Source organism: Bubalus bubalis, chromosome 1 (genome assembly GCF_019923935.1).
Source record: "Bubalus bubalis isolate 160015118507 breed Murrah chromosome 1, NDDB_SH_1, whole genome shotgun sequence".
NCBI classification, from domain to species: domain Eukaryota; kingdom Metazoa; phylum Chordata; class Mammalia; order Artiodactyla; family Bovidae; genus Bubalus; species Bubalus bubalis.
In genome coordinates, this window is record NC_059157.1 from 163,895,574 (window position 1) to 163,923,495 (window position 27,922).

Consider the following 27,922-nt stretch of genomic DNA (forward strand, 5'->3'; position numbering starts at 1 on the left):
GGTTCCGTCTTGAGTGCTCTAACTCAGAGGAAAATGACTTATTTTAAAAAGCGGTAAAAGCATCGCATTCCTTTGGCACAGGATGAAGACCAGCTCAGCTCTTCAGCCAGTTGATCTTTGTCTATTGTTCTCCAAACAGTAAACCACTATTTCCACATCGACAAGATCCTGGGCTGCATTTCTGTCCGAGTCCTGGCTCCTCATGAATATGAACTGAAGGGCTCTGACCCAGAAAGTGGTAGGTAATCTCGAGAAAGAAAAAAAAAAGACAGGTAGGGGGGAAAACAAAACAAAAAACAGGCTTGATGTAATTCTACACTCTTGAAATCTCCTGCAGGTTCTGAGCAGGGTAAAATGGGGTCTCGGAAATGTGGAAGCTGCCTGAGTAGTTTGCTGATTCCTCTTGCACTTTGGAGTATAATTGTGAACATATTATTGTATTTCCCCAATGGGCAAGCTTCCTATGCATCCAGCAATAAACTCACCAACTACGTCTGGTATTTTGAAGGAATCTGTTTCTCAGGTATCATGGTAAGTGTGACTTTGGAGAACTTGGGATTGCCGAAGGGGAGTTTTTACTAAGAATTGACTTGTTCCTAGTGAAAATGATGAATCATGGAAAAATCATTCTACAAGTCCTGGGTTTGGGATTTGGAAGATGGAAGGGGATAAAAAGGCAGGAAGTCTGTGAGGACTTGGAGGGTAGCTTTGTATTCAATAAACTGCTTATTTATATAGCTTCAGCAATGCAGGAAGTTAGTCCTATTAAAAGTTGATGGGACGTAGAAATATTATGTCCTCATGAAAGCTGTGGACATAATATTATGTCCTCATGAAAGTTGTATGTGAACTTATGCTATTGAATCTCCAGTAGCATTGCCCTTTTCCAGAATGGATTTTCTGTTTACACTCAGGATTTCTCTAGCTTGGAGGGGTATTAAGATAATAGAAAAGGCATAAACTTGAAGATTCAGACAAACTTGAGTTTCAGCCTAAGCTCTGTGATTTGTGTCATGAGACTTGAAAGCAAGCGACTCAGTGTCTTTGGGCCTCTGTGTCCTCATTTGAAGAATGTGAATGATGACATTTACTTTTGAGGGAAATTGTGGGGATTAAATAAAATCTCATGTACGAAGTGCCCAGGATAGAGACTGACATGTAGGCAGCCAGTGACTATTGTGATTATTAATACTGACTGAAGGATGGGCCATACCATTATTAAATTGTCTGACATTATACCCCTAATGATAGTGGTGTTTTTGAGAACTAAATCAAGATATCTACAGTAAGAATCCACGAATGAACGTTTTCCTGATGACTTTGTGCTGTTTAAGAACAAACTGATAAAAAATCATGTTGGCAATTCAGAGGAAAAGACATTTTTCCTGGTCGTATCATTTCTAAAAACTCCCACATTGTGTGCTGTAACTTTGCTACACTAATAATAGCAGAAAAGAAAATCCACTGTAGTCTATCTCTACACTTTTGTGGGTGTTTAATTTTGTAATATTTGAACAGCTATGTTGAAAAATGGTTTCATTTAGTTTCCGCTTTCACATTAAATTAATAAACTTTGAATTATTAATACCCAGTGCTACTGCACGTGCTATATGCTAGGTATATAATCGATGTTGATGGTGATACTATAAATAAATGTAAGCCTTTGGGAGAAATTTTTGATATGATATATGAAGACCTATGAAAATGCTTATGTGTTTTGACTCGGTGATCCTAAATCTGAGAATTCATTCTGAGGAAATAATCCAAAATAAGGAAAGAAATGTATACACAGATGTTTGTGGCAGCGCTATTTGCATGCATGTGCTCAGTCACCTCCTCAATTGTGCCCGACTCTTTGCGACCCCATGGACTGTAGCCCGTCAGCATTATTTATAATAGCAAAGCTAGAAGCATCATAGTATAGACATGGCCAAATAAATTATGGTCTATTAATTTCATAAGTGATGAAAGTTATGATTATGACCATGTAATAACATGGACAAGTGCATATTATTTTGTGTTAAGGAAAACAGATATAACGAAATTGTGAATACAGTATGGTTGCAGCTATGTAAATTACACACATGTGGGAGTAAATAGTCAAAACATGAGAAAGTAGTGGAATTTTTGGTAATTTTCCTCCATTATTCTTGAGCCCTCTGTACTGCAGTTATACTTTACAACAAAAAGAGAAAGCAGTTTCTCTTTCAACACAGAACTTGCCTGTGTTTCTCCTTTGACACTGGACTCTAGGGTTTAGGTTTAATTATTTCTAACAGTATTGTAATGAAGCTGATTTTGGCACCTAGTTTACTGTGTCTTATCTTGATGTTCTTTCTCTCAATATATAATTGTAATAAACAGGAGATTTGCAAGGCATTATTAAAGTTAAACCAGAATCTCTTTGAAACGGTGATAACTAACGGTGTTGAAAGGAGGGGAATGTAGGACTAACTTTTGCTTATAGTCCATGTAAAATTTTAAAACTGTGAAAAGAACTTATTCTTTATTTTTCACTGTTTAGGACTTCTTAAAAAATACTCTTTCAAGCGCAAATCCTCTTAGGAGAAAAGAGAGGAATATAGATAAATAATTAAATGATGGGCTGAAGGAATTTGGAAACTGGGAATGCTCACTCCAAGCAGTAAAATATCAATGGGCTAACTCCACTGCAGGATTCAGTACGGAACAGTAGGAGAAAAGGATAGGTGGAGAATTTGCCAGAAACAATTCACGACTCATACTTCACCAAACCAACAACTGTAACATAAAGAAATCCATGTTCTTTCCAGAACTTAAATCTTTTGCCTAAGATATCAAGAGAGGGAAGTAGAATACACTGAATTCTTTCGGTTTGTTGATACAGGCAAATACATTGGAAAATTTTAATCTGAGATGATCTGAATGTACTCTCCTTTGGATTAAGATTTAGTTTCAGATTAACCATACCTTTCACCTGCCTTCTCAGAGGGCAGTAAGTGAAAGAGGATGGAAAATGCCAAGATCTGGAGGATGGTTTTCCTTTGTTCTACAACCGAGTCAGTAAGAAGTGTAGGTTTGCTACAGAGAATGGTAATCTCATGTCCATACTATTTATTCCTACTTAATCATTATTTCTTTAAATTTTTGTTTATTTATTTTAAAAATGTTAGTTATTTATTTTTTACTGTGCTGGGTCTTCCTTGCTACGTGCATGCTTTCTCTACTTGTGGCAAGTGGGGGATACTCTCTTGTTGCAGTGCATAGGCTTCTCATAGTAATGGCTTCTCACGTTGAGACCCATGGCCTTAGTTGCCCTGGGTGATGTGGAATCTTCCTAAAGCCAGGATAAAACCCGTGTTGCCTGCATTGGCAGACAGATTCCCAACCATTAGACTACCAGGGCAGGCCAATCATTAGCCTTTCATAGTTTATAACCATGAAAATAATAGCTAATATTTATCAGTCACTTGTTATAAATCAAGCACTCTGTTCAAGATTTTACATGCAATACCTTATAATAACCTAAAGAGGTGAGTTCTCAGCACCATTTTATAGGAAAGGACTCTCAAGTTTACACAGCTATTAAGAGGAGGAAGAGCTGGGATTTGAACCCAGATCTACGAGATCCCAGAGTCTATGCTCTGAAACACCGAGTTCTGGTTATGAGCTTGAATGCAAACTAGTATTTCATTTCTTATATTTTTTCTCTTCCTTACAATAGATGCTTGTAGTAGCAGCAGTTCTTCTTGTATTGGAGAATGACAACAACTATAAATGTTGCCAGAGTGAAAACTGCAGCAAAAAATACATGGTAAGAGCAAATAGTATTTTGAGGATGGTTGAGTGGGCTCTGGCTTTCTTTCCTCTCACTCAGAAACACGAAAATACTGGCAGTATTGTACCCTTTCCGTGATCCTTTCATTTCAGAGTCCAAGAGTTTACTTGCACAAAAATTCTCTTCCACTTTGCATACAGTTTTCCTCCGCTTTTGTTCTGCTTATATTCTTCTAGAAATTCAAGATTTAAAGATACATGAAATTAGAATATAATACTACCTCTTCCTAACTGGGTTTTTGTGGTCTATTTTTTCCCTTATCAAGTTTACAGAGGCTAATTTACAAACAGTGAAGTGAAGTGAAGTGGCTCAGTTGTGTCTGACTCTTCGAGACCCCATGGACTGTAGCCTACTACACTCCTCCGTCCATGGGATTTTCCAGGCAAGAGTACTTGAGTGGGGTGCCATTTCCTTCTCCAGAGGATCTTCCTGACCCAGGGATCGAACCCAGGTCTCCCGCACTGTAGGCAGATGCTTTACCTTCTGAGCCACAGGGAAGTCTGACAAACAGGAAATGGCTTCAATTAAAAGTGCAAAATTCCATGAGTTTTGACAGTGAACTCCACGCATGAAACTACCATCATAGTCAAGAGATGGAACATTTCCATCATCCCCAAAAGATTAATCTTTGATCTGCTTTTTATCATTATAGATTAGTTTCTATTCTATATAAATGGAATCACAGAAAATTCATCTTCTGTGTCTAGTTCCTTCCAAGTAGTGTGAGATTTATCCCTGTATTTATTATGTACATTTTCAAATTGGAACTTTAAAAATAATTAAAATAGAATCAAGAGAGAATAATACAACCACATTTTCTAAGCTTATGCTCAACAAGTAGGTGTTCAGTTCAGTTGCTCAGTTGTGTCCGACTCTTTGTGACCCAATGAATCGCAGCACGCCAGGCCTCCCTGTCCATCACCAACTCCCGGAGTTCACTCAGACTCACGTCCATTGAGTCGGTGATGCCATCCAGCCATCTCATCCTCTGTTGTCCCCTTCTCCTCCTACCCCCAATCCCTCCCAGCATCAGAGTCTTTTCCAATGAGTCAACTCTTCGCATGAGGTGGCCAAAGTACTGGAGTTTAGCTTTAGCGTCAGTCCTTCCAAAGAAATCCCAGGGCTGATCTCCTTGAGGTGTTGGGCTCCTGTATTTCCATCATTATCCAACTTCCCCTCCTCATGATCATTATCACTTATTCATATTTGCATCACACTTCACAGTTCGTTCACATTTACTCAGTGAATTATATTATTGCTATTCCTGTTTTATAGATGAGTCACTTGTGACTCAAAGAGAGTATGATGCATTAACTAGGAGGAGCTTTACCAGAGGTCTTGGAGGCATTCTTTGCAACAGTGGTTCTACACAAGGGCTGTACACTACAATGATCTGGGAGCTTGGTCTTAGAATCCCACCCCCAGAGACCCTGACTTAGTTGGTTCCAGGTGCAATCAAATTTAAATGTGCAGCCAGGATTGTGTGGCTTGCTTTCCTTGACCGTTGCTTTTGAAAGATTGAATTAGTTGTGTAATTTACCACTGTGCCTCTTGTCAGGGAAGAGTTAGAAGATTGAAATATGTTCCCTCTGTGTGTCTATTTTTTTAACCAATTGACTCAAACAGCCCTCAGTAATTGCTGGTATGATACTACAGAAAAGTTTTCAAAATTGTTTAGGTGAAACAATGGATTCAAGTAAATTTTAACTTATGATACTCAGGAAATTTCTAGAAAATAAATGTTTATACCATTAAGTATCTAAAAAAAAATCCATGTGTTCAGTTTGCCTTAACTCGCTATTAGCATTTCCAGCACAAAGTGATGCTAGAAATATTGTAGCATTTTGACACTGTCTTATAATTGACATTGCATGAGACAACTGGCATCTCAGTGAGAAGAGCAGGAGGAAGGGAGAAAGAATTCCTTGGATTCCCTGCTTGGTTCTTTCAAAGTACAGTCTAGAATAGGGATTCCAACTGATGTACTCCCAGATGCCAAATATTTGATAGCAATGATATATGTAAGGCTGTAGACATTAGAGAAAATTTTCTATTTAAGGAGGAGAGGGAACTGCTACTCAGATCCAACCAATGGCTACCACTATATTGGTAGCCATATAATTCTCAGCTTTCAATAGGAAGTGGAAATACGGAGTTTTTAAGTAACACTTTACAATTATAAAATGTTGGCAATTAATTCTCGTTTAAACACACCGTGCAGGGCAAATTTGGGCCTGCACCGGTTTGTGACTTCTGAAGCTCTAGAGTGGAAATTTAGGTCAGCCAAGATTTATTTCGTAGAGGAGAAAGACGTTTTCCTCAACCCTCTTAAAATCTCTGGTTGGGTATGAGAATTAAACTGATGACATATTAACATGAGAAAAGCATACAAATTATATTGAATTTTTACATGTATATGGTGATTTTCGTAAGAGAATGAAGACCCGAACATGTGATTAGAACACCAAGCTTCTAAACTTTTTAGACAAAGAAGTAATAAAATTGTGAAGAATGACTAAGACAGAGAGATTTGGGTTAGTATAAAGAAAGGTGAAGAAGTAACTAGGAAAAGAAACGTTTATTAATACAGATTTCTTGACCCCAAATTTCAGACTCTGTAAGAATGTCTTGTTTCCTCCTGGTTCAGGGATGGTACCTCTCACCTGGGTGTTTTATGGGGAAGAGGGGTGAGAGGGTAGGGGAGGTCAGAGTGAACATTCTGCTTCTGTGGTTTCCTCAAACTCCTTCAGCTTAAGATATTAATGTGCCAAGGTGCCATATTTTGGGGTAGTGTGCCCTCAATCCCATTATTCTTCTGTCTGAAACTTCCCTGAAGAAGTTTCACAGTCCAGAAAATGAGGGCATAAATTGTCCAATAACTCAATGAATCAGTCTCTCAGTCCTGGGCATTTGCATGAAAACAAACAAGCAAAAAGTTAATAGCTAGAATGAACTATAAACTCAGGTTTTGAGTCCCGAGGGTGGCTAGTTGAGAAGGTCTGTAACTGAGAAATCTTCTAGTTGTTGAAACTCCAAGTCAGATGGAGTGAGAGCAGGGAAAGTTAATCTAACCGAGTTTTCTGCTTTGTAGCTTGAATGTCTCTGGAAAAGTCATCAGGTGTTCTGCTGAACTTTCTGAGAGGCTCACAGCAACAGGAACAGATTGTCTAACATGAGCTATGGTGGTGTTTTCTCTAACGTTTATATCAAGTTGCCTAGCTTTAGCTTGTCCAGTTTCAGAAAAGGGGAAGTTTTAGTTCTTAATGATTCCAAGTCAGAAGAAGGGTGGAAGAAAAATTGGAAACATTAATCTGGGGAATTGTAGCCAGATATTGAAAGAAACTAAAAGAATTTAGGATCCAGTCCAGTGTATAGGTGGATAACAAAAACTCAAAGACAATGAATAAGACTAGAATCTGATATCCACAAAGTGTGTTATGATTTTCCAATGATTTTCCATATTTTTTCCTATACAATAACCCTCATTTCTACCAGAAATAGCCAAAGACTAATTCATTTACGAAATAAATCTAGTTGCATTAAACTTTGCCTGATTATTTACATAAGTTCAGCAAGAATAGTGTGACCATGTAGACTCTTTTAATGTCCTCTTTGCTGGAACTTTTCATAAGGAATCTCAGATGAGACTTTTCTAATCCTCTCCCCAGGCTAGAAAGACAAGCCAAGGATTGCCATCAGACTTGATGTAAAATTCCCATAGATTTCAGTTAATTTCTTTCTTCTTTAGGTCCCCCAAATATCCTGAGATTTCTGCACCTGCCAGGAAGTGACTTTCGTTACCCACCTGGTAAAGCCGCTGGGAATCCTGTAAGCAAGGTACCAGGCCACTTTTTCCAAGGGACTTCATTGGCTCCATAAAGTCAACCTTAGTTCCTTAAAGTTGTCTGGTCATATATAATTCCGTGCATATTCTCAAATACGACATTCTAGTCAAAGCCTTGGTAATATAACCAATTTTTCCAATTGTGTCATGTTAAAGAAGAGCAGATTCTTATTGAACTTATGCAAATAATTATATTGCCAGAAAAATAAAAATAATCACTAAGAGTTTTCAAATTTTGGAGGGATCAGGTAGGAAGATAAAGTAATTATTTCATCTTTGTTCATAAAGGTATACTTTACAAAATTGCTCTAAGATATAGATAGCTGAAGAGAAAAGAGAAAACAGTTTCCTTAAATATGGAAAGCAAAACACTAAGGAACCAGCAGTGTTTTAAAGAGAAAGTGATAAAGAATTATAACTCATCAGTTCCGTGTACTTAATTTTTCTCCTCCATGATCTTGTGTTAACTATTTTATGAATCCATCAGTTTCTCTATAAGAGTTTTGGAAAGTTTTACTCAGTTCAGTGATATGCTGTTAAAGTTATCACAAACCTGTACCTGTTAGCATTCTTTCTATGAATCTCCTTGAAAATAAACACTTCTGCAAAAGCATCAGAATAAAACAATGACTCTCTGTTAATGACAAAAGACTTTAAAATGGCCAAGGTTAAAGACTTAATGAGAGTTTTTGTGTGTTTAGTTAGTCATGTCCGACTCTTTGGGACCCTTTGGCCTGTAGCCCGCCAGGCTCATCCTTCCGTGGAACTTTTCAGGCAAGAATACTGGAGAGGGTTCTCATTTTCTCCTTCAGGGACTCTTTCTGGCCAAGGATTGAGGTCTCCTGTGTCTCCTGCATTGCAGATGAATTCGTTACCCATTGAGCCATCAGGGAAGCCCTAATGAGAGTTTAATATAATACAAAAGACAATAAACTTTGATTCCTTTTGAGACATACAACATTTTAAGATAATAACTAGAATTATGGCTGTTAACATTATACTGGGGCTTCCCAGGCAGCACTAGTGGTATAAGAAGATGCCTGGCAATGCAGGAGATTCAGGTTTGATCCTTGGGTTTGGAAGATCCCTTGGAGGAGGAAATGGTTACCCACTGTAGTATTCTTACCTGGGAAATCCCATGGACAGAGGAGCCTGACAGGCTAGAGTCCACGGGATCACAAAAAGTCAGACATGACTGAGCACACGCACACACATTATATTAGGACATACTTTTCTAGGAATGCCATATAATTTGTGGAACATTTATATTAGTAACATGCACCCTACAAATATAACCTAAAAAGGCTAAAAATCACTTCTTATTTGACAAAGCTTCCCATGTAATTTAATATATCAAGTAAACCTAATTATTCTCTCCCTCTCCTTCTCTCTCTCTTTTTAAGGAAAGAGAAAATATTACAGAGATGTTTCACTGGTCCTCTGGAAAATCCCAAATTTAGTTGGAGGTCAAAAAGACTTAAGAATTTGATTTGGGGGTAACTTTGTCAAAAATATCAAACATTAATAGGATCACAAGTCACTGTGAAACAATACTTGTGATCCATTTCACTAAAGATAAACAATTTCAAAGGTAAATACAGAAAGTTACATAATTGTAAGACAGAATAGACAAACAAGCAAAAACCTTTGACTCTAAGTAATGAAGACTCTATTGTCTTAAATAATCAAAGATGTGGTAAAAACAACATGAAGCCCCGGAAATTATTTTGATAAAACACAAAATCTTTGCTTCTGGGTAGATTACACAAAAGGTTAAACACCTTTCATGATTTCTTATCAAGAGGATACCAACAGTCCAATAAAATTTGTGATAAGATCCTATTCTAGCTTTTCATCCATGTACTTTTGACATTGAGGGCTTCCCAGGTGGCTCATTGGTGAAGAATCTGTTTGCCAAGCAGGAGACACAGGTTTCTGATCTCTGGCTTGGGAAGACCCTTTGGAGAAGGAAATGGCAACCCACTTCAGTATTCTTGCCTGGGAAATCCCATGGACAGGGGAGCCTTGTGGGCTACAGTTCGTGGGGTTGCAAAGAGTCAGACATGACTTAGTGAAACAACAACTTCTCATGTTAAAGCCAGATTGACCACATATGATTTCCTCTCTCTCTCTTTTTTCAACTGTCTATATTCAGCCAATTTGTCCTTTTTTCTCCTCTTCCGCTTTCTGAAACAACCAATTATTTTATTTGGAATTACTCTTTTCCCTTAACAAAAACTCATCTCTATAGCTCATACCTTTAATCAAAAGCACATCTTACTTTCCTTCCATACAGAGTCATTCCTTAATTACTTCTAGTAACTTTGACTGAGTAGGCTCTGGGAGTTGGTGATGGACAGGGAAGCCTGGTGTGCGGCAGTCCATGAGGTTGCAAAGAGTCAGACACAACTGAGTGACTGAACCGAGCTTTAATTATATATGTTAATCAGAATTCTTAACCTTTAGAAATTTTAATTTTTAGTGTAAACTAAGAAGTAAGCAATTATGAACTGTTACATATCAACATTCTATTGATTGGAAAGTTTATGAATATATCATATTATTTCATAATTTCTGGAAGTATACATTTCCTCATAATATTAATACAACTTTTCAATGTGGCACAAGACATTTCACTAACAAGCTCAAATGATTTGTCTATTATCAGAGGACTGGGGTAACCCTGCTTAAATTTTTTCTTCTTTTTCTTAAGTGCAGAACTGTTCTGTTTCCAATCTTTTATAATGTCTTTTATAATTGTTTCTTATTTTTTATAATTTCTGCCAACATTTTGTGTTAGAAGAGGTTTGGGGATTGGTAGTTAGGTGAAATTTTGGTTTTACAGCTGCATTTCTGGTTTTGTAAAGACTCAGTTTGTAAGACAAAGACAATTGTATTTTCATTCCTTTAAGAACTGAGTTGTAGCCTGAATGATGGCAAGAGGCTGACCTGCCCATTAGACTACATTATCCTCAAGCTGTTTCCTTACATCGGGGAGAAGATTTCCAGCTATGATGCAAATGGAAATATCTGCATGTTCTAGATTTAGATCTCTGTGTGTTTGGAACATTTTCATAAATCATTCTACAAAGCCTTCCGCATGTTTTCTTTTCCTGTGAGTAGAGTGTTATTGCCACTTGGGAGAGAAAGCTTTTTTAAAAAGGTTTCTATCAGTCTCTGAATATCAACCTCCAATTCAGCCAACTTCTAACCATACAACTCTTTAAAAAATGTTTCAAGTATTTAAACCAAAGGTATACTTATCAAGTGACTCAAAATCAGCACTTAACCATGGGTACAAATGTGAAAGTTGCTGAGTCGTGTCTGACTCTTTGGACCCCATGAACTATCGCCTGCCAGGATCCTCAGTCCATGGAATTCTCCAGGTCAGAATACTGCAGTGGGTAACCATTCCCTTGTCCAGGGGATCTTTCCAACTCAGGGATTGAACCCCAGTCTCAAGCATTGCAGGCAGATTTTTTTATCGTCTGAGCCACCAGGGAAGCCCATGGGCACAAAAGATGTCCCTAAATAAGGTATAAGAGATACAGCCTTCTTAAGATCCAAAACCTCTTCCAAAGATAGCTGTTGGGCTACACCCCACAGGCTTTCAAGCTTCAAGACAGAGGAAAGCTCCTGGAGTCAGCAACTGAGACATTAGAGATTTAATGGATGGGAGCCCTTACACACTTGAAGCAAGGTCCTGGAGTGACAACCCCCATCCCCATCCATGTGCAGTGGATGGCAGGCAGGGTATGGTGGCAGTCTTCACTCCCTGGCGTGGTGGTGGGGGGAGATTGCCAGCTATAGTAAATTTACTTCAGTTGGCTCATTAGTTACCAAGGAAACCATCAGAAGGGCACACCTCTCACTGGTCCTTTAATAAGAACAATCATTAACTGAGGCCTGAGGCAAGTATATAGGAGGGTCAGTCTTGTGAGTAAGGTGTAGGTGAAGCAGGCACTGGTTGAACAGGATATGTACAGACAGCAAAAGAGTGGCCATCTTGAGGGGCCTGACTATACAATAGCCAAAAGAAAAAAGATTCAGACAGTCTCTCCAAAGAGCAGCTGGGAGGATTCTAGCCACAAATGGGGCACAACCACATTTTTGTATAGTCATCCTTACAGGGCTTACAATCTGACATTTGGCTGTCTGCTAAAGCAAGAACTGACATTTGCATGCCCTGATGGACAGAAAGCCCAAGCCAAGTTTTGAGGACACAAAACAAGAGACAATCAGGAAAGCAATACCCATTTTTGGGAGGGAAAGGATCAATAACCAATTCAGGGACTTCCCTGTTAGTACAGTGGCTAAGACTTTGAGGTCCCAATGCAGGGAGCCTGGGTTTCATCCCTGGTCAGGGAACTAGATCCCACATCCTGCAATGAAGAGCAAGGATCCTGTGTGCCACAACTAATACCCAGCATGGCTAAATAAATAAATAAATAAAAATAAATATTAAAAAAAAATAACCATTGCGTACCCCCAAACCAAATTGTAATCAGAGTCACAATCTCAAAAACTAATTCTTACAAATGCTTTTCTCCTGCCAGTCTGAATCTGGAAAGGAATGGATCTTTATCACCTTCGTCCAACTGGCCCACCCAGTTTCTTAGAGAGTTAAGAAACTAACTCAGCAAGAATTCTTCTGCCAGCTTATGTCAGAGGTCTAGGGTCTCTGACTGCAACCTCAGGATTGAACAGGGTGTCCTCAGGAAATGGCACTCCATGGTGGGTGACAGAAACTGTAAGAAAGAAAAGGAAGTTTTCCTCCACATTTTTAGGGTCCCTAACTAGGTCTGAAAATTAAACTGACAAAGACAAGTTGAGAAAAGCATACAGATTTTATAGAATATATCCATGTTTTGGTGAGACTTCCACAGGAGTCTACACAAAAGAATGAAGATCCAAAGATAAGACCAGAGTAGGAAGCTTCTGTACCTTTTAGACAAAGAAACAACAATTAACTTGCAAAGAACTGGCAAGTCAGAGGGGTTTGGGCTAGGAGTACTAAATAGTGAAAAAGTAGCTTGGAAGGTAAGGTTTAGTTTAACAAGGTTTACACAGATTTCTTGGTCCCAAATTTCCAGTCTGGTGGTAGGAATGTCTTCCTTCCTCCTGGTGCAGGGAGGGTACTTTTCACATGGGAGTTTTATGACCCGTTTCAAGGAAGAAGAGTGGAAAGGTGGGGGAGGTCAGATAGAGTGAACTTCCTGTTTCTGCCGTTTCCTCAAACTCCTTCAGCTTAAGATATTAATATGCCAAGATGCCATATATTGGAGCACCATGACTTGAACCCCATGAACTTCTTGGTTGCTATCATTTCCTCTGTGGAGTGTCATTTTCTGCCAACATTCTGTGGGTCATTATCTTTGGAAAACAAATCTTGGCCAGATAAGAGCACTTGAAATAATAGATAATATTTTGATTATATTGTTCACTTTTCAAATAATTTTTATATGCATTCTATCCTTTAATTTTTGAACCAACCCTAGGTGTTCTAACTATCTGCATCATCTAAATTTTATAGAAAATGAAACTGTGACTCAGAGAGTCTTATTCCCACTTTATTTTGAAGCTACTTTGTTTGATTGTGCAATTGTATCCTCTCATTAGAGTGTAATCTATATATGTATACATATATATGTATTATGCTATGGCTGCAACTTTCCCAAATAAGAAAATTCTCTACTTATCCTTTTAGCAAACTGCTTAAGGCTACATTTGGTAAATAAGAACTCAGTCTTTTGAAAACATCCTTCTTCCTTTTTCAAAGATGGCTTTGATGAATAGGTAATATTTTTTACAAAGTATAACAGAAATCTACTGGAAAAATAACTATTTATTTCATCCTATGAGGAGGCAAAACTCTATTGTAATCAATATGAGAAACATAATTTAAAAGAGCTTTCATCCTATGTGAAGCTACCAAGGAGATCACTAATATCAAATAGGAAAACAAAGCATAATTGTTTTTTCTTTCTTTCATTTTTAAAATGCTTCTTTCTAATTTTCCATAATTATCATGTATCAATGTTCGGTTCAGTTCAGTTCAGTCGTTCAGTCGTGTCCGACTCTGAGACCCCATGGACCGCAGCATGCCAGGCCTCCCTGTCCATCACTCCCGGACTTTACCCAAACTCATGTCCATTGAGTCGGTGATGCTATCCAAACGTCTCATCCTCTGTCATCCCCTTCTCCTCCTGCCCTCAATCTTTCCCAGCATTAGGGTCTTTTCAAATGAGTCAGCTCTTCACATCAGGTGGCCAAAGTATTGGAGTTTCAGCTTCAACATCAGTCCTTCCAATGAACACCCAGGACTGATCTCCTTTAGCATGGACTGGTTGGATCTCCTTGCAGTCCAAGGGACTCTCAAGACTCTTCTCCAACACCACAGTTCAAAAGCATCAATTCTTCAGTGCGCAGCTTTCTTTATAGTCCAACTCTCACATCTATACACAACTACTGGAAAAACCATAGCCTTGACTAGACGAACCTTTGTTGGCAAAGTAATGTCTCTGCTTTTTAATATGCTGTCTAAGCTGGTCATTACTTTCCTTCCAAGGAGTAAGCGTCTTTTAATTTCATGGCTGCAATCACCATCTGCAGTGATTTTGGAGCCCCAAAAAATAAAGTCAGCCACTGTTTCCACTGTTTCCCCATCTATTTGCCATGAAGTGATGGGACCGGATGCCATGATCTTCGTTTTCCGAATGTTGAGCTTCAAGCCAACTTTTTCACTTTCCTCTTTCACTTTCATCAAAAGGCTCTTAAGTTCTTCTTCACTTTCTGTCATAAGGGTGGTGTCATCTGCATATCTGAGGATATCAATGTTACATTCATCTAACATCTAAATAATTCTAAACAAAGACATATAATTTGAGATAACTTTTGTTCCACAAATCACAGGTTTTTTCTTCTCATTTTTAATTATCTCAGCTTTTGAATTTATCAACTGGCTTCTGCATGTTTTTGTTTGGCCATCCTACTCTCACTTGAAATCAACATTTTAAAAACTAAATTAAATTTTCTCCCTAACCAAACTACATTTCTTAACATCCCAGTTTCTGTCTCCTTTTCATTCAAGTCCCAAACTTTAGAATTTTTTTCAGCCCATTTCTAGCTACTCATTGTCTCTTTAATGTCTCTTTCCATCCAGTGCATATCTTTGTCAACACAACTTGAAGTTTTCTCTACTTGGAATTCTTCTTTGGGGCTCACTCACTTCTGGTTGTTAGGCTACCCTTGTTATAAGAAGTTTCCAAAATAATTTATTGGCTCATGTCACTTTGTTGCCCCAAAGCTAATCCTATGTCTTGTTGGGAAAAAGGCTATTCCAGGTCTATGTTCTAAGTTACTTCAGTTGTATCTGACTCTTTGTGACCCCATGATCTATAGCCCACCAGTTTCCTCTGTCCATGGGATTCTCCAGGCAAGAATACTGGAGTAGATAGCCATTCCCTTTTCCAGGGAATCTTCCAAACCCAGGGATCAAACTCACATCTCCTGCATTGGCAGGTGGATTCTTTACCACTTCCAGGTCTAGGGATACCTTGTGCCAGAAAGCAAGGATGGGCTCAAGAATGACAGACATATGTCCAAGGGCACAGGGATTGACTTGAAGGGATGTTCCCACTGGTCATATTTGGGCCATATGAGCACCTAAAAGAATAACAATTATGAGTTATAACACAATGAATTAGAAAATCCATGAGTCCACAATAAAGCAGAAACAGAGAGGCAGAGAAGAGAAACAAGAAATAGAAGTTCTTCTGTGCAGAAAAATGATAACTTACAAATGAGGAAAAATGATAGAATTAGAAAGCAGCATTGGGCTTCCCTAGTGGCTCAGATGATAAAGAATCTGTCTGCAATGCGGGAGACCTGGGTTTGATTCCTGGGTTGGTAAGGTCCCCTGGAGGAGGGCATGGCAACCCATTCCAGGATTCTTGCCTGGAAAATTCCCCATGGACAGAGAAGCCTGGCAGGCTATAGTCCATGGGGTCACAAAGAGTCAGACACAACTGAGCAATGAAGCACAGCACATAATGCAACCACTGATTATGATAATTGGCAATCAGTGAGTATGAGGATCAGTTCACGTCAGTTCAGTTCAGTCGCTCAGTCGTGTCTGACTCTTTGCAACCCCATGAATCACAGCACACCAGGTCTCCCTGTCCATCACCATCTCCTGGAGTTCACTCAAACTCACGTCCATCGAGTCGGTGATGCCATCCAGCCATCTCATCCTCTGTCGTCCCCTTTTCCTCCTGCCCCCAATCCCTCCCAGCATCAGAGTCTTTTCCAGTGAGTCAACTCTTCGCATGAGGTGGCCAAAGTACTGGAGTTCCAGCTTTAGCATAAGTCCTTCCAAAGAAATCCCAGGGCTGACCTCCTTTAGAATGGACTGGTTGGAGCTCCTTGCAGTCCAAGAGACTCTCAGGAGTCTTCTCCAACACCACAGTTCAAAAGCATCAATTCTTCGGCTCTCAGCTTTCTTCATAGTCCAACTCTTGCATCCATACATGACCACTGGAAAAACCATAGCCTTGACTAGATGGACGTTTGTTGGCAAAGTAATGTCTCTGCTTTTCAATATGCTATCTAGGTTGGACATAACTTTCCTTCCAAGGAGTAAGCGTCTTTTAATTTCATGGCTGCAGTCACCATCTGCAGTGATTTTGGAGCCCAAAAAAATAAAGTCTGACACTGTTTCCACTGTTTCCCCATCTATTTCCCATGAAGTGATGGGACCAGATGCCATGATCTTCGTTTTCTGAATGTTGAGCTTTAAGCCAACTTTTCACTCTCCTCTTTCACTCTCATCAAGAGGTTTTTTAGTTCCTCTTCACTTTCTGCCATAAGGGTGGTGTTATCTGCATATCTGAGGTTATTGATATTTCTCCTGGCAATCTTGATTCCAGCTTGTGCTTCTTCCAGTATGAGGATCAGTAGATGCCAAATCCATCCATTGAAATGTCTTTTGGGAACAAGATATGACAGTATCTAAGTATTAGCTTACAAATTATTTCTAATTGAAAAGTAGAAAATATCCATTTATAGATCCAAAGGACACCACTTTAATCAAGAGATCAAATTTAGCATCATCGGTAGCAGTAAGAAGCCCATAATGGACACACACAGATCAAGTGTTCTTGCCAAAACATTTCATTCAAGTCCAGTTGTGAGAAACAATCAGAAAATTCTTAAATGTGAGACTTTCTACAAGAAAACTGGCTGGGGCTCTTAAAAAATAATTGAATATCCTAAAAGAAAAAAGTCAGTATGAATAGTATAGATTAAAGGAAATTAAAGAGATGTAGCCTTGTGCATAAACCTTCATTGGCTCCTGTACAAAAAAGTGAAAACCAATTGCAGAGTAATAGAATATATTTCTTCTTGGAAGATAAGTACTGGTGTTTAGGGATGAGATATCCCAATACCTGCAAGCTATTTTCAAATGGTTAAGCAACAAAAATGTAACAAATGTATTTTTAAATTGATGTGTGTATAGATGTACATATACATACAGAGAAGAAGGGAGGAAGAGCAAGCAAAAATGGTAGATGTCACAAGAGGTGAGTCCAAGTAAAGGGTAGTATATTTTCAACATCTGTGTAAACTTGAAAATTTTTTAATGAAAGGTTGTGGGAGGAGAGAAGCCACTTGCCTAGAAGGATGATGTCTGATCTCCTTGATCCAGCATCCAAGGCATCTTTTGCCTGGATCTCCTAAGCTGCATTTACTTTATAAGCTGGATCATGTCCTATTGACCCTGTTTTCTCAGTATCAGCACCATGCCCATTTGGTCTTCATAAACTCCCCTCTACTCCTCTGCAGGAATTCCTTCTTATTCTTTTTACTGGAGTATAATTGCTTTATAATGTTGTGTTGGTTTCTGCTATACAATGAAGTGAATCAGCTGTATATATATACATATATCCCCTCCTTCTTGAGCCCCCCTCGGCACCCCCATCCCACCCTCTAGGTCATCACAGAGTACCAAGCTGAGCTCCCTGTGCTTTATAGCACATTCCCACTAGCTATCTATTTTATATATGGAATATTACTCAGCCATAAAAAGAAACAAAATTAGGTCATTTGTAGAGATGTGGAATTCCCTTTTAGATCAGACCAATCTACTTAATCTCACAACTTAGCTTGTATAGATCTATCAGTAAACATTGCTCATTCTTTCTACTCAAATGAAAACACCCTGCTCCTCATCAATCCATTCTCACTTGAGTATAAACATGACCATATAGGCTAACACCTGCTATTTCCCTGCATATTCCTGTATGTGAAGATATTCAATTATGATCTAAGAGAAATACAAGGATCATAACTTTTGATTCTTAGAGAATCCACCCTACCTAGGAAATAACATCTTCAATAAAAAAGTATAGATTGATTGATACACATCCCTTTATTGTATTCATATATGAGTTTAACATTATTTTGATATCAAACTTCCAGGAAAAAAAGGAAGAAATTAATTTTCTCTGTGACATGCCAAGGGAAAAAATCATTTAAAAACTTATTTTTCAGGTCAAGTGGGTTTCGACTAAATGTTTCTATTTTTCTGTGGACATTGGTTTTGCACAGACTTCAATAGGCTTGGATGAGTAGGGGAAGGTTACCTATCTGATCATTTGCTTACAATATCCTCTTATCTCATTCTATGGCACTAACCTCCTTCTATGTTTAATTTAGACAGTGCTGTCGATGATCTTTTCTGCTCTTGGAATTGCTTTCTCTGGATACTGCCTGGTCATATCTGCTCTGGGCCTTCTTCAAGGTCCGTATTGCCGTACTCTTGATGGCTGGGAGTATGCCTTTGAAGGCACTGCAGGACGGTAAGGAATAATTCTCTGATTTGGGAGGATATCTGAAAGTCAGAAATACCTGACTTCATGCTCATACTCACTTTCTGTGATCACTTTGTGGTTCTGTGCATCTACCTTAGTCCAGAATTTTCTTAATAGTTTACTGATATTCTGACCAATTTGTTCCTACATAGTCATTGTTTATATATATATTTTTTCCTCCAGTCTTTTAATCCCACATGCATGACAGCATGTTGAGGCTGCCATTAGCATTTCCAGATGAAAGCCATGTTTATGCTCTACTGCAGAACAACTTCATGGTTATTGTGGTCTGGCAATTGCTGGAGCTTTGGGGATCTAAGTTGTTCTGAGAAGTCAGTCTTGTTTTGTGGCCAAAGCACATTGGACATGTAGACTCTTACAGATGTAAAATGGCTTGGCTGGGATAGCATCACAGTGCCCTCAAATGGTGCCATCTGGGGCTATACCATCAGGAACCACACAGAGATAGAACCAGGCAGAATGGGCGGTGAAGTGTGGTCTGAGATCCAAGGACAGAGTAGGTGCAAGAGTTTGTGGAAGCAGCCAGGAGCTTACTGAGTGTGTCACAAAGAAGACTCCAAGGGGTGGCCTTGCTCTGAAGGCTGGTAGTTCAGTCAGGTGCTGAGGGACCCAAGCCTGGATTACAGAATGCCTCATACTGGCATTGTACTGGACTTATAGGTCCTTCAGCTCGAGAATAAGAAGGGCCTGGACAGAGATACAGGAGAGATCCACTGAATCTCTCCCTGTCTCATTCTGTGCTCAGAATTCTAACAGAATAAATGAAGGGGGGTCTGTACCTTTCCTTGGGGAAGTTACACCTTCTTCTCAATTCCCCATGACTGGCTCTATTGTTCAGTCTCATTCATGGGACTGCCCTGGTGGTCCAGTGATTAAGAATCCACCTGCCAATGCAGCATGAGCCTTCCAATGGCAAGAACTAAAGAGGCTCTTTAGTTCTTGAAAGTGAAAGAAGTGAAAGAAGGCTTAAAACTCAACATTCATAAAATGAAGATCATGGTATCTGGTCCCAGCACTTTATGGTAAACAGATGGGGAAACAATGCAAACAGTGACAGACTTTATTTTCTTGGGCTCAAAAAGCACTGCAGGTGGTGACTGCAGCCATGAAATTAAAAGATGCTTGCTCCTTGGAAGAAAAGCTATGACCAACCTAGACAGCATATTAAAAAGCAGAGACATTACTTTGCTGACAAAGGTCTGTCTAGTCAAAGCTATGGTTTTTCCAGTAGTTATGTATGGATATGACAGATGGGCCAAAAAGAAAGCTGAGTGCTAAAGAACTGATACTTTTGAACTGTGTTGTTGGAGAAGACTCTTGAGAGTCCCTTGGACTGCAAGGAGATCAAATCAGTTGATCCTAAAGGAAATCAGTCCTGAATATTCATTGGAAGGACTGATGCAGAAGCTGAAACTCCAATATTTTTGCCACCTGATGCAAACAACTGACTCATTGGAAAAGACCATGATGCTGGGAAAGATTGAAGTCAGGAGGAGAAGGGGACAACAGAGGATGAGATGATTGGATGGCATCACTGACTTGATGGACATGAGTTTGAACAAGATCCAGAAGTTGGTGATGGACAGGAGTTGGACACAACTGAGCGACTGAACTGAACTTTCAATGCAGAGGACATAGGTTGGATACCTGGTCTAGGAACTAAGAGCCCACATGGGTACATTCTGAGTCATGTCTGATTCTCTGCAATCTCATGCCCACCAGTCTCCTCTGTCCATGAGATTCTCCAGTCAAGAATACTGGAGTGTGTTGCCATGCCCTTCTCCAGGGTATCTTCCTGATCCAGGGATCAAACCCAAGTTTCTTGCATCTCCTGCATTGGCAGGTGGATTCTTTACCACTGTGCCATCTGGGAAGCCCAAGATCCCACATGCCCTGGGGCAACTAACTGACCAACTACTGAGCCAGTGCAGCCAAAAATAAAAGTAGATAAATAAATATTTTAAAAAGGAAAACAGAGCTCACATCCATTTCAGGCCTTACATACTCACCTCATCCTGCTGGACAGCACAACTGCTTCTGTGCCCATAGTTGCTTTTATTCTAAAGCTTCCTCAAGACTCCACATGCTGTGAGCAGAGCTCTCCTTCAGGTCCGAGAACCTAGAAAATTATTTCAGGTTTTTTCTGAACACTTGAAGGAGACACTCCTTTGGGACTGAAGGGGCTAGGAAAGGGGGCCCTAATGCAGAAAGTCCCACTGGGTACAAAGACTCATTTTTTATGCTGTCAACCCTTAAAGTTTTCCCCACCACCAAACCAAATAAGGCTCCAATTTCAATGCAAAAGTTGCCCAAATCAGTTCTTTTTTTAATATTTATTTTTATTTTATGTGTTTTTTGGTTGTGCCAGGTCTTAGTTGCGCCTCGCAGGATTCTTGATCTTCGTTGTGGCATGTGGCATCACAACTGGGCCCCCTGAATTAGGAGCTTGGAGTCTTAGGACCACGAGGGAAGTTCCCCCCAGACTAGCTATTCATATGTACATTTATTCAACAAATATTTATTAAGCACCTACTATGTCCAGGCCTTGGATTAGGTGCTAGAGAATCAAAAATAAATCACACAGGTTCACTTCCCTCTAGAAACTCACACAAACCTAAGAGAACATTCTGCTGAGATGACAGCCTGAGAATGTACATTTCCCTTGGAGCACAGGGCTTCTATGCTTGTGAATCTGGGTTCAAGTCTTCCCATCTCCTACTTACAAACTGTATGGCCTTAGACAAATGTCTGGATATCTCTGAAACTCTGTAAACTGGAGGTAATAATCATTTTGCAATTGAAAATTAAACAGAAGTAAAGCACAAATTAAATGTAATAATCTCTCAACATGCCAAGTTTTATTATTAAAATCAGGGCTTTGCATAACCTTCTTTACCATGTGATGCCTTCCATCTGCTAGTGGCGGGCAAGTTCAGCCATTGGTTCAGCCGCTGGCGTCCTGACCAGTGAGAATCCTGAATCAGTCTCATTCAACAAGCATTTGTTGATCTTTGCAATGTGCCAGGCACTGCCTTAGGCCTTAGATGTGCCCGTTCAGAGATGGATAAATCACTACAGTGTTCTCATAGTACACTATTTAGTGAGGAACTAGATACACAGACAAAGCTATGGATATATTTATAACATAATGAAGTAAATGCTGTGTTAAACGGTGTATAGGGATTGTGGAGAGAATGAACATCAGGGCAAACCAGACCCTGCTAGTGTACTCATGCCTCATTCTATTTATACAAGGAAAATAAATAGAACCATATCCTAGGATAAAAATAGAAATCTTGCAAGTCATCTTCCTTTAAGGTGTTGGATGATCTGTGCAAAGGATAGACTGGGAACAGTCTAGAGAAAGGATCTTGAAGTGATTATCTTTCCTGATGGCTGAGATTGAACTAGGATTAGGAGGGTGTATGAAATGGCTCTTGGGAAATGATCACAGGAAATTACATCTGCATCATGCTTTATAGATTCCAAAGCATTTCTACATTCTTCTCATCAAATATTCACAATAATCCTAGGGTTAGGTATTTTACACCCATTGTCCAGATCAAAGAGCTAAAGTTCCTAACCCTAGATCCTACAGATCCAGGAGTTCTGAGTCCATATTCAGTACTGTTTACCACTTCAGACATTCATTAGCAATATTAAGAAATTTTCAAGAGTGCCTCTGAATGTCCCAGAACATAGAGAAAAGGAAATGAAGAAAGGGAAGAAGGAGAGTTACATGCCACTTGGCTGGCACCAAGGTTGCCTGAATGGCTGCTTTGGAAAAAATCATCTTGCTATTAACAAGATATTTACAAACAACTCTGCCCTGTAATTGAACTTAATTGTTTTTCTTCAGGGGATTTTTTTTTTTTTTTTTGAAGCGATCTGTTTTTATTTCAATTTAGTTCAACAAAGAGAGTGTTACATTAGGAGAAATTCCAATGGCCATAACTGACCTGGAAGTGGGCAAAAGTCAGTCAGGATAATTCAACATGGTTTTAAGATTATCTTAAAGGAAGGTGGTTTAATCCTCAGAATCCTGTGCTTAGCTAGATGAATCAAACTGCTGGGTCTTTTGCATTTTCCCTTCATATGCTCAATTTTCTTAAAAGCTGCAGAACATACAGTGGACCCCAGACTAGCAGCATCACCTGAGAACTTAGAAACACAAAGTCTCCAGTCCCATCCAGACCTTCTGAATCTGAAGTTCTGGACTGGGGCCCAGGAATCTGCATTTTCACAAGCCTTCCAGATAATTGATGTATGCTCAAATTTGGGCTTTTCCAATAGCTCAGCAAGAACCTGCCTGTAAAGCGGGAAACACAAGAGACTCGGGTTCAGTCCCTGGGTTGGAAAGATCCCCTGGAGAAGGAAATGGCATCCACTCCAATATTTTTGCCTGGGAAATCCCATGGACAGAGGAGCCTGGCAGGATACATTCCATGGGGTCACAAAGAGTAGGACATAACTGAGCATGCATGCATGCATGCTCAAATTTAAGAATCACTGTTATAAAGGGCTTTGGGACAGAGTATAGGAATAACTAGCATCATTTCTCTTTGCTGTTGTACCACCTGTTATTTTATATCCGATGCTAGCTCAGCCCTCTCAACCCTGAGAGCCCAGGCTAACTTCAGGCTCCTAGGAAATGGTCAATCTCTGCCTCTTTTGGTGTTGACATGTGCAGCTTCTCATTGCTGTTGAATTCTTCAGTATGCATCTTGCCTCCTAAGTGAATTAGAATTGTCTGAGGCAAGCATGTTCACAATAAACATAGCCCAGTGCTGTGTATACCACATGTTCAATATTTATATTTGAACAATTTGATAAATTAATATTGAATAATATTATGTATTAAATATATATATATATTAATTTCCCAAACGTATGAAAACTTACATCCTTCTTCCTTGGATCAAGTCTTTAAGCTTGGCCATGTGTCGTGTTGACCAACTCCTTCTTCTCTCTCAGTTTCCTTACAGATTCCAGAGAATGGATTCAGTGCCTGGAACCCGCGCACGTAGTGGAATGGAACATCATCTTATTTTCTATTCTCATAGCTCTCAGTGGACTTCAAGTGATTGTCTGCCTCATCAGAGTGGTCATTCAGTTGTCCAAGAGTCTCTGTGGAACCTATTCAGTCATCATCCAGGTAACAGACCCCCACTGGCACCTGTACCTCCTCCTTTGTCCAGGATTCAGTGTGTCTTGCTGGAAGACTTTTTGGAATTGCATCATTTTCCTTCCATTCCTACTGCCCTCATCTTTACTCAGCCTCTAATATCTCAATTTTTCCTTATATTCCAGTGTGTCTGTTGGCTTGTCTAAATGGACTGAACCAAAGGAGTAATTGTAAAATCATCTTCTGTGTACCATGGTGAAATGTTGCTCATTCAAAACATTTGAATGAGCAACATTTCTATGTAGAAATAACTCAAAGCTCAAAGAAATCTGACCATTCATTAAGAATGTCCCTGTTCATAAAATTGTCGAAGGCTCACAACCTAATCCCAGTGAAGTAATTTCTCTTTTGAATGCTGCTACATTCAGCTATTCATAATAATCTTTCTTTATTATGGAGTTATTAGTGAGTGGTTTTGAAGAAGGGAAATATGTCTTTGTCCTATTGAAATGACAGTACTTCTGTTTCATCTGCTAAAATATTAATGTTAATTTAATTATGGTTGAAACTGCTAAAACTATTCAGCAAGTTCAGACTAAAGAGAAATCAAGAATGAGACATCTTGCATCTTGTTTAACAACATAGAATGGTTAATACCTTTTCTAGTAATTTCAGATATTTTCCTGTTCTATCACGTTTAGAATGTAAACTATAAGTTTAAGTTGCTACCTGGATTATGGATCATTAATCAAGTCAAGTTTACTCACTTCATTTTTCTTTATTTCTTGTAGCCTGGAATCATTTGAATAAGGACAAGAATGTTTTTCTTCATCAAGATATGGCCATCTACCTATGTCTTCTGAATGGACTTGAGGGTCATTTTCAAATGATGTTTTTTTTCCCTCCAGATGGTATTTGCTGTCCTCACTGGAATGCTGTCCTTCCTTTTAAAATTTTTTTCAAAGCTATATGTGTCAGGATCTTCAGAAATATTCATACCTTTTTGATCAAATAAAATCAAATAAATCCAACTTCAATAAACTTCACTCTGAAAATAAATAAGAATACAAGATAAAACTTTATGCAAACACATATATTAGAACATTTTTAATATTCTGGAAAATTAGAAATACCCAGAAAATCAAACTTTATGGAAAGGATTAAATAAAGCTTGGTACATTCTTTGTAATATGATATAAAATGATGTTTTAAAGATAATGAGTACTGGGACCTTCCCTGGTGGTCCAGTGGTTAAGACTCCAAGCCCCCAGTACAGGGGACAAGGGTTTGATGCCTGGTTGGAGAACTAGGATCCCACACATTGCATGGGGCAGCCAAAAATATAAAAAAATAAATAAAGTTTATGAGTTGTACTAGTGAAAAAGCAGATTACAAATTTATATTTGCAGTATAAGCATAACTATCTAAAAAACACAAAACCAAACAATCAAAATATAGGATAAAAACTAAATCTAGCTGGCTTTACACAAAAATGTCAACTGTGGTTGATTTGGGTCACAGGTGACCCTTCCTACTCTTCTATATTTTTCATGTTTTTTTTTATTACTTTTTACTATTCAAATACTTTTTAAAAAACATATTTTTACTGTAAAAAATTTGCTATTTTTCCAAACTTTAAAGGAATATGCTTTTTCCAAATGTTTTCCAACCTTGACTATCTGTAAACATCACAGAATAACACTTGAGTCAATGTTCAGTGGGGAAAGTAGTGAGATAGATTAGCCAAAAAAAAGTTGTACATAAACTTATACACTCTAACTAGCCCTTGGCCTTATTTTCTCACTCCTGGTGGTGACTATGGTGGGCTACAAGAGGTAGACTTCAATGAATGAGCAGTTGAGGACACGCTCAGTGGTTTAGAGAAAGTGATGACTGACTAGTTGATACCTGTGTCATGGGAAGTTACCACTACTGCATTTATTTATTTTTTAAATTTTTTAAAAAGTAAAACACTTATGAGCTTTCTACCTATACTTTGTATAACCTCCTGGAGGACATCAGTCATGTCTTACATTTTGCCATCATCCATAGGGCCTAGCACAAAGTGGGCATAGGAGATACTTGACATTGCACAGTCATGCCAGGCTCTTCTGCTCTCTGTGGCTGCTCCCCTGAGTGTCTGTCTCCATCATAGGCCCACTGGGCCTTAACACTTCTGTCACTTCCCCATTGCCTCTTTCCATTGACACTGTCAATGTTGCTCTACCAGCACCTACGCCATGCCAAAGCTGTGCAATAGTAACCAGCAGTCTGGAGAATGGCTCTTTCCTTGGTGCCTGTTCAACCTCTTGTTCATTGTTCAGTCACCCAGTCATGTCTGACTCTTTGAGACACCATGGAAATAGCTATAGCTCAACCTATAGCTTCTTTTAAAGAAGGTGCCCTGTCCACAGCCTTTGCTGAAGCTAGTGAGCATCCTAAAGCAAGGCGTGTTGGATACCACATGATCCCCATGCCTGGGACCTAACTAACAGAACTGGGACCAGCACCCAAGTCATAGGCAACCTACTGTTACTTTAGTGGCAGATGATTTAGACTAAAGGCAAACACTGTCCAAATGAGATTGGTGGTTATTTTTCCTTGAAAATTTGAATTGCAAAACCAAAAATGAAGCAATGCAGACAATGCCTGCAGGAAAATAATTAAAGATGAGGAAGGAAGCCAACATCAGAGAGTTTCTCTGATTACTTTATCATGCCCACAAGCTCGTCATATCCAGCAGTCTTGTTTTTCAGGTCTCTGAAAGACTCCTCTTATAAGTGAACTTCTAGCAGGTCAGCACCACCAGATTTGTCAGTAAGATCTCAGTCGTGTTTAGATTCAGTATGGTACCACACATTGAGCGGACAGTGAATTGATGTCAGCTGAATGACTTCCCAATATTCCCAATTGGGAATATTCTCTAACAACAAGAAAGAAGAAAGAAAGTAGAAAGTGTTTGTTGCTCAGTCGTGTCCAACCCTTTGTGACCCATGGACTGCAGCCCACCAGGTTCCTCTGTCCATGGGATTTTCCAGGCAAGAATACTGGAATGGATTGCCATTTCCTCCTCTAGGAGATCTTCCCAACCCAGGGATCAAACCCATATCTCCTGTGTCTCCTGCATTGCAGGCAGATTCTTTACCCACTGCACCATCAGGTAATCCACAAGAAGGGCACAGTCAGTACAGTATTCTATCAGTAAACCAAATATTAACCAGCCATCCAAATTTTTTTTTTTTTATATTTAAAGAGTATATGCTAGAAATTCCCTAGTGGTCCAGGGACTAGGACTCCACAGTTTCACTGCCTAGCCCGAGTTCAACCCCTGGTCAGAGAACTAAGATCCCACAAGCCAGGCAGTATGGCCAAAAACAAGTATATGCTGATGATGCAATTTTAAGTAAAACATCTGTATACAAATCTCTCTATGCAGTTTGAACCCAAATTTTCAAATCACCACGTAACTACATGTGGACATGTACAAACATTCAGACACATAGAAAAAATACTTAAATGTTAATAATTAATAATTATCACCTAAATACAACCTATGGGTTGTATTTCTTTTCTTCATATTGCTCATTACTTGAAGAATTAGAAAAAATAAATGTCATTTAAAAAACAAGTGTCCTCTAATCCTTTCCGAAAAATCCATTTGAGGACCTTAAAATAGGAAAGAACTGGACATGAAACTGTGTATGATAACCTTTTCCTTACACTTTTAAGAAGGGAACTATTTCATTTTTTAAGTCTCAGAGAGGTTGAGTGTTGCCAATTAATCCTAATGGGGAATGATTTCTATTTTGTTCATTTATGCTTTTATATTTATTATCTCTCTCTTATTTTCCTTGCTTCTTTCTCATTGTACTTTCTCTGACTTAAATTGAAAGCCTAGTTTATTAATTTTTAATTTTTCTTCTTTTTTTAAGCATGTAAGCATGTAAGTGGTCCCAGGACTTCCCTGATGATCCAGTGGTTAGGAATTCACCTGCCAAAGCAGAGGAAATGGATTCGATCCCTGGTCCAGAAAGATTTTGTGAGGCAACTAAGCCCATGTGCCCCAACAATTGAGCCTGTGTGCTGCAACTACTGGAGCCCACATGCTTTAGAGCCCGTGGTCTGCAACGAGAGGCCACTGCAGTGAAAAACCTGCATACTGCAACGAGAGAGTAAGCTCTACTCGCCACAACTAGAGAAAGCCTGTGTACAGTAACAAAGACTCAGCACAGTCAAAAATAAGT

The 27,922-nt window shown here is 39.1% G+C and overlaps 1 protein-coding gene across 2 annotated transcripts; it reads left to right on the forward strand.

Annotated features, from left to right (window-relative positions):
- Positions 1-27,922, forward strand: TM4SF18 (transmembrane 4 L six family member 18). Of its 2 annotated transcripts, XM_006063120.3 has the most exons (6): positions 7-238; positions 338-531; positions 3,704-3,793; positions 18,378-18,520; positions 23,528-23,708; positions 24,470-27,922. In XM_006063120.3, the coding sequence occupies exons 2-6, from the start codon at positions 355-357 to the stop codon at positions 24,482-24,484; spliced, it is 606 nt and encodes a 201-aa protein (XP_006063182.1). In that variant the 5' UTR covers positions 7-238; positions 338-354; the 3' UTR covers positions 24,485-27,922. The 2 variants fall into 2 exon arrangements, with proteins under 2 accessions (XP_006063183.1, XP_006063182.1); XM_006063121.3 differs by lacking the exon at positions 3,704-3,793 and having other exon boundaries at positions 1-238.

What these genes read in the sequence shown, in the direction of transcription:
- TM4SF18 (XM_006063120.3), top strand. Translation starts at nt 355, where the DNA reads ATGGGGTCTCGGAAATGTGGAAGCTGCCTGAGTAGTTTGCTGATTCCT. An exon ending in TCTGTTTCTCAGGTATCATG is followed by an intron (nt 532 to 3,703) that starts GTAAGTGTGACT and finishes TCCTTACAATAG; the next exon opens with ATGCTTGTAGTAGCAGCAGT. An exon ending in TTTGAAGGCACTGCAGGACG is followed by an intron (nt 18,521 to 23,527) that starts GTAAGGAATAAT and finishes CTTCTCTCTCAG; the next exon opens with TTTCCTTACAGATTCCAGAG.